The sequence below is a fragment of the Pristiophorus japonicus genome, chromosome 15 (assembly GCF_044704955.1).
Source record: "Pristiophorus japonicus isolate sPriJap1 chromosome 15, sPriJap1.hap1, whole genome shotgun sequence".
Lineage (NCBI taxonomy): Eukaryota > Metazoa > Chordata > Chondrichthyes > Pristiophoridae > Pristiophorus > Pristiophorus japonicus.
Window position 1 is genome coordinate 15,065,480 of NC_091991.1, and position 12,605 is coordinate 15,078,084.

Sequence of the window (12,605 nt, forward strand, 5' to 3'; positions counted from 1 at the left end):
ACCTCCTGCTTGGTCAGGTCATTATGCTACAAAAATATGTTGCACAGTTGTGTAGAGGTAATCTAGCTGTTTACATGAAACATAATACATGGTGGTTTTGTTTTTCTCAAGTGACAAAAGCAGGAAAATCAATATTCTGATAACTTTTTTAAAAGTATAAAGTGTATTCAATCGGCACATCACCTTATTTGCAACATTTTTTGAAATGATACAAATTCTTTACATTGTGACAACTGCAGCACAGCAGATAAAACAAAGTGCTGTTGACCCAAATCGCAATATTGATTGTATTCACAGTTAAGGTACCATTCATCTGGAATCAATGAAACTACATCTAGAACAACTCTACGTGGCAACAGTTTCGGGATCAAAGATCTCATTCCAGGAGTGGAATATATTTTTCAAATAAAAACAGTTAAAGGCATGGATGAGAGTGAAGTAATTGAGAAGAGGCTAAAAACAAGTAAGAATTTTGAATATTCTTCTTCTTCTACTTCTCTATCCTCAAAGTGATTTTTAAAGAATATGGAGGTAAGTTCCCACGGGGTTATCTGCTGTAACTTCAGTGGAAGAGCTGCAGAAACCCCGTTTTTCAAGACTTTCCGAAGCACTCCTGCTGAAGTTACAACAGGCGTAAACTATTGTAAAAGAAAGAACTTGGATTTATGCAGAACAGTTCATGTCCTGAGGACATCCAAAAGCACTTTGCAACTAATGAATTGCTTTTTAAGTGACGTCATTGTTATATGACAACAACTTGCATTTATATAGCGCCTTTAACTTACGCTCTTCAAAGAAGTATTATAAAACAAAATTTGACAAAATAATGAGATATTAGGGCAGATGTCTTAAAGGAGGAATGAGAGGTGGAATGGTTTAGGGAGAGAATTGCAGAGCTCAGGACCTTGGCAGCTGAAGGCACAGCCGGCAATAGTAGAGCGATTATATTCGGGGATGCTTAAGGTGCCAGAATTAGAGCAGCGGAGATAGCTCAGAGGGTTGTAGGGCTGGAGGAGATTAGCGATAGGGAGGAGCAAGGTCTTGGAGGGATTTGAAAATTTGGATGAGAATTTTAAAATCGATGCGTTGCTTAATGTAGGGAGCCAATGTAGATCAGCGAGCACAGGGTTGATGGGTGAACGGGACATGGTACGAGTTAGGACACAGGCAGCCGAGTTTTGGATGACCTCAAGTTACAGAGTGTTGTGTCCTTAGATGCTCTAACAATGACTCCACGAGGCAATGTGTTGTACTTGAACTGTAGTGACCTTAGTCCTTTATTTGCTAACTCCAGTGTGAGGATTGTCATGTGTTCAACTGTCATTGTAATCCATGTATAAACTGACCTAAGTTGTACACCGTGAGAACACTGACCACTAGGTGGTGAACTTATAAAAGGGAAAGCTCCACCCATCTTCTCCACTTCAGTGCTGGCTAATAAAGGTTACTGGTCACAGAGTGACCTTCTCTCTAGTATGGGCCTCGTGTGCATTTGCACTGTATAGTAAGGACATATTATTGGCGACGAGAAACTGGGATTTAAACCACGTGAGCATGGCCACTAGCAGCACAGATGAGAGGTACTGTGTCGGTGATGATTGGGACGATTTTAGTGAGAGACTACAGCAAAGTTTCATCACCAAGGAATGGCTGGGACAGGATTCGGCCGACAAACGCAGGGCTCATCTCCTGACGGTTTGTGGATCCAGGATGTACTCCCTGATGAAGGACCTTCTAGCACCAGAGAAGCCGGCGGACAAGACTTTTGAAGAGCTCAGTAAGTTGATCGGGAAACACTTTAAACCGGCGAGCAGCATGCACATGGCGAGACACCGGTTTTACACGCACCGGCGGCGAGAAGGGCAAAGCGTTCCAGACTTCGTGGCAGACCTCCGGCGACTGGCGAGCCTATGTAAGTTCCCAGATGCATGCAGAGTGGAGATGCTGCGAGACTTTTTCATTGAGGGCATCGGGCACGCTGGGGTTTTCAGGAAACTGATTGAGACCAAAGACTTGACCCTGGAAACGGCAGTTTTGATGGCCCAGACATTTATCTCAGGGGAGGAAGAGACCAGAGTGATGTTTGAAAAAATCTTGGTTTAAATGCAGCAAATGGACAGGGCGTCAACATTGTTAACGCGGCACACAGTTCTCCAGGCAGACAGGGGCAATCGGACATGCCCAAGCATGTAGTCGAACCCAAAGGGGGAATTCAACAGAGACAATGGCTAGCTGAACGGCGATTCATGCCATCACAAGGGACAATGCGGCCAGTAATGGGACCATCAACACCTGTCAAAGGTGCATTTAAGGACAGTTACAGAGACAGTCAGAGACGATCGACTGGTAATGGACCTTTTGTTTCCAACAACGGCTCATGTTGGAGGTGTGGAGGCAAACACACAGCCAGAGCTTGCAGGAATCAGCAATATACCTGCAGAAACTGCAACGTCAGCGGTCACTTGGCGCGTATGTGCAGGAAGCCTGCAGCCAGGTTGATGTACGAGGAGGATGGATCCGATGTAAGCCCTACGAGGCCAAATGGACACTGGAGGAACTCGCTGGAAGCTAAAGTTCAGCGAGTTCATGTGGAGCACATATACAGTTCATACACCAGGACGCCACCGATAATGATGAAAGTGCTCCTCAATGGCATCCCAGTATCAATGGAGCTAGACACAGGGGCCAGCCAGTCCCTGATGAGTATCAAACAGTTCGATAAGTTGTGGGCGTCCAAGGCCAGGAGGCCAAAATTGTTGCCGATTGACGCACAGCTACGGACATATACAAAGGAGATCATTCCGGTGCTAGGCAGCGCCACGGTAGTCGTGACCCACAAAGATTCAGAGAACAGGTTGCCACTCTGGATTGTCCCGGGGAACAGTCCCGCACTACTGGGGAGGAGTTGGCTTGCTGTCATGAACTGGAAATGGGGCGATGTCAATGCAATTTCTTCTGTGGAGTGAATATCATGCTCACAGGTCCTGGACAAATTTGACTTACTATTTCAACCCGGCATTGGCACTTTCATGGGGGCCAAGGTAGTGATTCACATAAACCCGGGCTCCAGGCCAGTACACCACAAGGCCAGAGCGGTGCCGTACGTGATGCGGGAAAAGATAGAAGGCGAATTGGACCGCCTGCTGAGGGAAGGCCTCATCTCGTCAGTCGAATTCAGTGGCTGGGTGAGCCCGATTGTGCCGGTGCACAAGGCGGATGGGTCGGTCAGGATATGTGGTGATTATAAGGCCACCATCAATCGGGTGTCACTCCAAGACCAGTACCCACTACCGAGAGTGGAGGACCTCTTTGCGATGCTATCCGGTGGCAAACTTTAAAAAAAATTGGACCTGACCTCAGCTTACATGACCAATGAGCTGGCGAGTGAGTCGAAGAAGCTGACCACCATCACGACACACAAGGGGTTATTTGAGTACAACAGATGTCTGTTCGGGATTCGCTCTAAACTGACCTAAGTTGTACACTGTGAGAACACTGACCACTAGGTGGTGAACTTGTGGGAGACACTCCTAACCTGGACTTTCAGGTATAAAAGGGGAAGCTCCACCCATATTCTCCACTTCAGTGCTGGCTAATAAAGGTTACTGGTCACAGAGTGACCTTCTCTCTAGTATGGGCCTCGTGTGCATTTGTACTGTATAGTAAGGACAGATTAAAGGATCACACCTGGTGGCCTGCCTTTTATACTAGGCCAGGCACATCTATACAGGTAACCTACAAGTCTCCCACTGCTGTGCCCTCTGGTGGCACACCTTGTGATAGTACCAACAGTAGCCATGTAGGATACATGACACAGAGGATAGAAGGTGGGAGACCAGCCAGGAATGTATTGGAATAGTCGCACATTTTGCAGTTAATTTGCACATTGCAAGGTCCCAGAAACAGCCATTAGATAAATTATGTTAATTTGTATTTTGATGGTATTGGTTGAGGAATAAATGATTTCCAAGACGCTTTCCCTGCTCTTGTTTGAATAGTGTCGTGGGATTTTTTTACAGCCACCAGAACAGACAAAGTATTGGATGGTAAATCCATCATGGATTGTAGGAACTAAACATTAACCTCAGACCCTCCAACTGATTTAGAGTGCAAACTGTTGGTTGGGTGTCATACATGGGGAACTTTTAAATGATTGAACCACTAAAACAGTACAGCATAGCCTCGCTGCTAGATCCACCATATAGGCAAGTTGCAACCCCCACACAGGTTTTATTCTACAGGCAAAACTGGGCGACATGTGGCATAATATGAACCTCGAGTTTCCACCTATACCGTCAACGATCTCATGCACCATTAAACAAAAGCAGCCCCAGGCTTCAGTACTTGGATCAATCATATCCCAATACTAACTGGGGATGTTTGAAAGAATAATATCCATCTATCAATATAATTTTAGAAAATGTAAAAGGACTTCTTTACTGTGATCTAAGGAAAAAACAGAAGTTTGTTACTACATCAGTAAGTACAGAAGATTGAACTGCCCAAAATAACCGACACGCTTAATGCACTTTAAGCGGCGCCTTTGCAATTGACTCCTTTAATACTGGAAAATTGTTAGCACTATTTGCCTGATATAGGTGGCTGCCCCTGATAAGTGTGGGTGGTATAAGTGGTGGGGAGTATATCTACTTTCCAATTTCAGCATTCCAATCTTTTTGGTAGAGGTCTACGGCATTTTCAATTGCCAATACAGTGGGGTTAAATGCAAAGGTCTGGCTATTTCACTCATAAAGATGATTAGTTTATAGAAAAATTTACTTTCCTCTAACTGCACTTTGAAAACCAGGTTGCTGGTGGAACATATCAACAATCTTCATAGAATAGGTGATATAGTGTTCGTGGATCTCCTGCGCTCATCCCAGCTGAAATAGGTTTTTAAATCTCAACACATCTTGTCAAGTATTCCAAATTATCTTGTGTTAAATATAGTCAATGTCCGAATTTTGGAAATTATAGCAATTAAGAGGAAAAACTGAAACCAGACTTCAACTAAACTTCAACTTTCAGAATTGACATATAAGGGGTGGTTTAAACCTGACCCACCTGGCGGTTTAATTTGACCAGGTGACTTATCTGCCAACGTCCCAAACTGATCCCGCTTTCTTGAATTTTTTAACCTCTTTTGTGCAGGTGGAAAGAATGCCCACCTGAAGCCAACAAGTTCTGTAAAGTCCTTACTCTACAGTATGAAACCACATGAGGCACATTCTGGGGACAAGGTCACACTGTGACCTTAACTCTTTATTCACAGGACTCCAAAGACGACGACCCTGCATGAGACCTCCCTTTTTATACCTGTGTGATCAGGTAAGGTGTGTCTCCCACAAGTTCACCCCTTGTGGTCAAGGTGTGCATCTAGGTTGAGTGTATACAGTAATGCAGTGGTGTTACATTGTGGTTACAAACATGACATCACCTCCCTCCCCCCAAAGTCTTATTGGGATCATAGGTTTAGTCTTTCAGGTGGTCTATGCTCCCTCGTGGAGCGCCGCAGTTGGGGCTCTGGTTGTTGGACACTGATGTGAGTGTCTGTCACCCGTGGTGATGCCGGCCTGTCCGGGCTGACCTCAGGGACTGTGCATTCTTCTGATTGCTCTTGTTGCTCGTTCACTGGCGGTGTTGTGAGCTCCATCTCATGGTCTTCTTCAGGTTCCTCCGTGTCGATGCTGAACCTTTTTTTTACTTGGTCCAGATGCTTTCGGCATATCTGACCATTGTTGAGTTTTACCACAATTACCCTATTCCCCTCTTTGTCAATTACAGTGCCCTCTAGCCATTTGGGCCCCATGGCGTGATTGAGGACGAATACCAGATCATTTATTTCTGTACTTCTCCCCCTCGAATTACGGTCATGGTACTTGTTTTGTGACTTACGCTTGCCCTCAACTATGTCAGTCAGGACTGGGTGAATGAGGGACAACCGAGTTTTGAGTGTCCGTTTCATGAGTAGCTCTGCAGGCGGGACCCCCGTGAGCGAGTGCGGTCGGGATCTATAGGCCAGCAGGAGACGCAATAGGTGGCATTGTAGGGAGGGTCCTTGAATCCTGAGCATACCTTGCTTAATGATTTGGACCGCACGTTCCGCCTGGCCATTGGAGGTCGGCTTGAACGACGCAGTCCTGACGTGGTTGATGCCATTGCCCGACATAAACTCATGGAATTTGTAGCTTGCGAAACATGGGCCATTATCACTAACCAGGATGTCCGACAAGCCATGGGTTGCAAAGATCGCAAGGAGGCTTTCCACGGTGGTGGATGACGTGCATGAATTCAGAATGATGCACTCGATCCATTTTGAGTATGCATCTACCATAATAAGGAACATCTTACCCATGAACGGGCCCGCGTAGTCAACATGAATGCGTGACCATGGCCTGGTGGGCCAGGGCCATGGGCCGAGCGGGGCCTCCCTGGGGGCATTACCCAGATGGGCACACGTCGTGCACCTGCGAACACAGTGTTCCAGGTCTGAATCAATTCCAGGCCACCAAACGTGTGACCAGGCAATGGCCTTCATCAACACAATGCCTGGGTGTGGAGTTTCCTGATGAATGCTTCCCTGCCCTTCTGGGGCATAACTATCCGGCTGCCCCATAATAGGCAGTCGGCTTGGATGGAGAGCTCATCCATCCGTCTGTGGAACGGTCTGACCTCCTCAGGGCATGCTCTGTGTGCGGGCGCCCAATCCCCAGTCAGGACACATTTCTTAATCAAGGATAGGAGGGGATCCCTGTTTGTCCAGATTTTGATCTGGCGGGCTGTTAAGGGGGAGCCTGCGCTGTCAAAGGCGTCGACAGCCATGACCATCTCGGCGCTTTGCTTCACTGCCCTCTCAGTGGTGGCCAGTGGAAGCCTGCTGAGTGCGTCAGCACAATTTTCAGTGCCGGGCCGGTGCCGGATGGAGTAGTCATAAGCAGCCAGCGTGAGAGCGTTTCGCTGTATGCGAGCTGATGCGTTGGCATTGATAGCCTTGTTGTCTGACAACAGGAATGTTAATGGCTTATGGTCCATCTCTAATTCAAACTTCCTACCAAAGAGGTACTGATGCATTTTTTTTACACCATAGACACATGCAAGCGCTTCCTTCTCGACCATCCCATATCCCCGTTCTGCTTGAGAGAGTGACCTGGAGGCATAAGCCACAGGTTGTAGCTGACCCTCAGCATTGCCCTGCTGCAACACGCACATAGGACGATGCATCACATGTCAGAACCAATTTTTTTACAGGGGTCGTACAGGGTCAACAACTTGTTTGAACAAAGTAGGTTTCGCGCCCGATCAAAAGCCCGTTCGCGACAGTCCCCCCAAAACCAATCGCAACCCTTACACAGGAGCACGTGTAGCGGCTCCAACAACGTGCTCAAGTTCATCAGAAAGTTCCCGAAATAGTTCAACAGTCCCAGGAATGAACGCAACTCCGATGTGTTGCAGGGCCTGGGTGCTCGTCGAATCGCCTCTGTTTTGGATTCGGTGGACCGAATCCCATCTGCAGCAACCCTCCTGCCCAGAAACTCAACCTCAGGAGCTAAAAACACACATTTAGACTTCTTGAGTCGCAGGCCTACCCGGTCCAGTCGGCGTAACACCTCCTCCAGGTTGTGGAGGTGTTCCTCGGTGTCTCGACCCGTGATGAGGATGTCGTCCTGGAATACAATCATTCCAGGAACGGATTTAAGCAGGCTGTCCATGTTTCGTTGAAAAATCGCGGCCGCTGATCGAATGCCAAACGGGCACCTGTTATAAACGAACAGTTCCTTGTGCGTGGTGATGTTGGTCAGCAGTTTAGATTCGTCGGCCAGTTCCTGGGTCATATAGGCTGAAGTGAAGTCCAACTTGGTGAAAAGCTTGCTGCCTGCCAGCATGGCGAAGAGGTCCTCCGCTCTCGGGAACGGTTATTGATCTTGTAGGGACACCCGATTGATGGTGGCCTTGTAGTCGCCACAGATCCTGACAGAGCCATCCACTTTTAGAACGGGAACGATGGGGCTCGCCCAGTCGCTGAATTCAACAGGCTCTCTCAACAGCCGGTCCAATTCGCTCTCGATCTTTTTCCGCATCACATACGGCACCGCTCTGGCTTTGTGGTGCACTGGACTGGCGTCCGGGGTGATGTGTATCACTACTTTAGTGCCTTTGAAAGTCCCTACGCCAGGTTGGAATAGTGAATCGAATTGTTGTAGGACTTGTGAGCACAAACTTCGCTCCACAAATGACATTGCATGAACATCCCCCCATTTCCAGATCATCTCGACTAACCAGCTCCTCCCCAACAGTGCGGGACCATTGCCCGGGACAATCCAGAGCGGCAGCCGATTCATTAACCCATTGTGTGTGACAGCCAACATTGCACTACCTAGCACCAGAATGATTTCTTTAGTGTAAGTCCGTAATTGTGTCTCAATTCGTGCTAATTTGGGTCTACTGGCTTTAAGTGGCCATAGCTTCTCAAATTGCTGAACACCCATGAGTGACTGGCTGGCCCCAGTGTCCAGCTCCATGTGTACTGGGATACCGTTTAATAAAACCCTCATCATCATTGGTGGTTTTTTGGTGTATGAACTGTGAGTATTCGCCACATGGACCCGCTGAACCTCGGCGTCCTCAAAGAACCCTCTTCTGCTCCATCCGCCTCATATTAGTCTGGTTGCAGACTTCCTGCACATACGAGCTAAGTGGCCACTGAGATTGCAGTTCCTGCAGACAAACTGTTGAAATCTGAAAGATCTAGCTGAGTGTTTTCCCCCACACCTCCAGCATGAGTTAAAGTTTCCATTGTTGGGAACAAAGGGACTATGACCAGGCATTCCGCGCTGACTGTCCCTTTGACTGCTCTTAAGTACCCTATTAGTGGGTGTCAATGGCCCCATCCCGGGACGCATTCTCCACTATGATGGCGTGAATGTCCATTCAGCCTGCCATTGTCTCTGTTGAAGTCCTACTCTGATGTCTATTGCTGCGTGGGGAGTGTCGGACTGCCCCTGCCTGCCTGTGGGACTCTGAGTTGCATTGATGATGTTAACTCCCTGATCCATCGCCGCGTTAGAGGCAGAATTGCGCGCGTATATTATTTTCGTCTCTTCCTCCCCCGCCATGAAAGTTTGAGCTAGCAACGCCGTCGCTTCCAAGGTCAAATCCTTGGTCTCAATTAATTTGCGAAAAATTCCCGCATGATCGATGCCCTCGATAAAGAAGTCCCTTAGCACACCCACCCCCCATCAGGCATCTGTGAACTTACAGAGGCTGGCCAAACGGCAGAGGTCCGCTACGAAGTCCGGTATGCTCTGTCCTTCACAACGTCGGTGGGTATAGAATCTGTGTCGGGCCATATGTATGCTGCTCGCCGGTTTGAGGTGCTCCTCGATCAATTTGCTAAGTTCTTCAAAGGTTTTGTCCGCTGGCTTTTCGGGTGCTAGTAAGTCCTTCGTGAGCGCGTAAGTCTTTGGTCCGCAGCTGGTCAAAAGATGAACCCTTCGCCTTTCGGCCGCTGCATCCCCCAGCCATTCTTTCATAACGAAGCTTTGCTCAAGCCTCTCGACAAAATCGTCCCAGTCTTCCTCAACACAGTACCGTTCCTCTGTGTTACCGGTGGCCATTCTTGTGGGTCGTGAATTCCCGTTTCTCGTCGCCAATGTAAAGTCCTTACTCTACAGTATGAAACCACATGAGGCATATTCTGGGGACAAGGTCACTCTGTGACCTTAACTCATTATTCACAGGACTCCAAAGACGATGAACCTACGTGGGACCTCCTTTTTTATACCTGTGTGATCAGGTAAGGAGTGTCTCCCACAAGTTCACCCCTTGTGGTCAAGGTGTGCATCTAGGTTGAGTGTATACAGTAATACAGTGGTGTTACATTGTGGTTACATACATGACAAGTTCCAATTCCACAGCCACCCGTCAGCCCGCTGCTGCTTCCCGTCCGTTTCGGGCGGAGATCTGACCAGTGGCATGCAGATGAGCTTAAAATTGCCCAGGTCTCATGCTGCCGAGGTTAGTGGGTTTGGCACTCGCTTTACCCCTGCCCACCCAGTCCCTGCTCCAGGTTAAAATTGGGGCTACAGAGCTCAATTTTCCCCAGTTATTTGAGCCTTTTTTTGGCGCGCGCCGCTTTTTTTGGCCGAAATTAAAATATCCAAGTTTCCCCAAAGATTGTGCGCCAGTGTAACTTAGTTACGATTCTTTTAGGTTAGTTTTTTTTAAACTCATTGGGGGGGCGTAACATGCCACCCGCGCCAATTCTGGCCATTTAAACAAGTTTGGCCAGCTCCGATTTACTCCAATTTTTCTTAGGATGGCATATGTGACCGCTGTGGAAAAACCTTCTGGACAGTTAAGAAAATTGGCGCAGGTAAGGAAATCAGCGCAGCAGATGCAGTTCCACGGCCCGGACAGCAGCAGCAGAGAGGGGAGAGAGAGTGGGAGAGCAAGGGGAGGGGCGAGAGGAAGGCCTTCCAGCCAGGGATAGTAGTGGGTACCGGCATTGGGAAGGGGGGTTGTCGGGGTGGGGGAGGGCGGCATATAGACTTTTGGCATAAACACTTTAATAATTTAATGCTGAAATGCTGCTTCAATGTGCAAGATGTTTGTGCAGGTTGCTGTGAGCTGGCCAGAATGTGTTGTATGTTTCATTTTCCAGCCTCAGCCCGCAGTATGTCCATCATTACCCTGGCAACCCGATCTTTTTGGTGCAGATCTTAGGCTCCACCCCCAAAGCTAAAGGACAGTCTAGGTGGTGCCAAAATCAACAATTCAAACGGGGAAACTTGGATGATTTTTTTTTGCCGTAGTTGGGCCCAAAAAAAACGGCTGTAACTCTTCAAGTATGCCAAAAAACAGCTTTGGAGAAAATTGAGCCCATAATGTTTGGCATTTGAATATAATGCTGGGTTACAGTCCAAAAAAAAACTCATCATAAACTGGCTAAGCGATCTAAATTTAATGAGTTATAATTTCTGCCATAAAGAATTGACAAGGGCTTTGCTGAGGTTACTTCAGTCTGCAACATATCCCAGTATTTCATGCTTACCCCCTTCCTATTTCTCACTTACTTGCTGCTCTTGGTAACATTATCCGTAAGCATGGATCGGCTTCTATCTGTTTGTTGACAAGATGCACCTTAACCTCGCAACCACCATCCTCCTAACCATTACCACCACTGTGCACTCCTACTGATTGTCTGACATCGAGTCATGGATGAGGCAGAAGTTTCTTCAGCTTGACATTGGCAAGTCAGGACCCTTCTTGCCAGAAACTCTGCACCTTCGGTCATGATAGCATCCCCCTCCTCGCCTACTCTCGCAGGCCAAGTCTGATATTGTGCAACTGTTACGACTTTTCAGCTGTCTTTCTCAACACTCCTTATTCATGCTCACCACAGTAGATAAACCCACACTTCCTACAAACTGAAATTCAATCTTAATGCGTTAAGAGTATGGGATATATCAGGTCACTTGATGAACAGTCTATCCTTTTACTGTAGACTTGCCACTGGAGTGTGCATAAAGTTTCACTATGTGTCACTCACTTCAGAAGCTGGGTAATATCAGCTTTACAAGAGTCTTTTAGTTTTTTTATCAGATTTAGTTACAAAGTGAAATAGTTTACAAAAATGAACAATCGAGTCAATGCATTGATCAGCACAATAAAGTACTTAGGGGCTTATTGCACTTAACGAGATTAACTAAGCAAACAGGCCAGACTAGCTCCCTTGATGATCCTTGCTGATTTTAAGACAAACTGATTCTGAAAAATGTTGTAGTATTTGGCAAATTACTTGCGTCTCAGCTCATGGGGCTAGAATTTGCAAACAATCCACCAGCTCCCGATTGCCACCCAAAAGACCGCTAAGATTCCCAACATTATTGCCGGCAAAGAATTCCCCCAAATAAAGAAAAAAATCCACCCAGTGAAAAAAATGGGCGTTGCACCCCGATTCTCGGCGAAAAAGTGGAATCTTGGACCAATTGGGCAGTTCTTAAAGAAAATGGGCGATAATAAATTTACTAAAAATTTACACCGAGGCCGCAGGTTGAGGAGAAAAACGCAAAAAATATTTTTTCAAAAAACATAAAATAAAAAATCATAAAATCATTCTCAGGACCCTTTTGGCTTAAATCACTACAACAGAATTTTAAATGAATTAGTAAAAATACAATTACTTACCTTTTTCCTTGCAGGGCTACTCACCTACCGCCCGGCTCTGCTGATTCTCATGGGCGTTTTTTTTAATACTTACCTACGGGTCACCGCTGAGCCAAAAATCGCGCCATGGCGATCTGTGGACAGTGCACGCCCGCGGTCCGCTCCCCAGCAGGACTTCGAAACCGCCGGCGGAACTCAGCTGGGGAATTTCTCGCTGACCCGGTTCTAGCCCAAAATGACTAATACCGCCGAGAAACCGGGTGGTGAACCAGTGCAGATCCTAGCTCATGGAAATGAGTACATCCCTGTGTCCCATGGCACGTTGACTCATCTATTTAAAACACAAAATGTCGTGTTATTTTATACTGATAATATCCTTGGAAAATAGATACTGTTTGGAAATTCAGTCTGTCAAATGAAGCTAATCAGGTGAATAATAC

General features: G+C 47.0%; 1 protein-coding gene across 1 annotated transcript in view; it reads left to right on the top strand.

Annotated features, from left to right (window-relative positions):
* Positions 1–12,605, top strand: part of ptprq (protein tyrosine phosphatase receptor type Q) — a 266,871-nt gene that overhangs the window by 52,170 nt on the left and 202,096 nt on the right. The window contains exon 14 of the mRNA XM_070901512.1: positions 298–463. Coding sequence (XP_070757613.1) covers positions 298–463 — 166 coding nt within the window. The remainder of the gene's footprint in view (positions 1–297; positions 464–12,605) is intronic.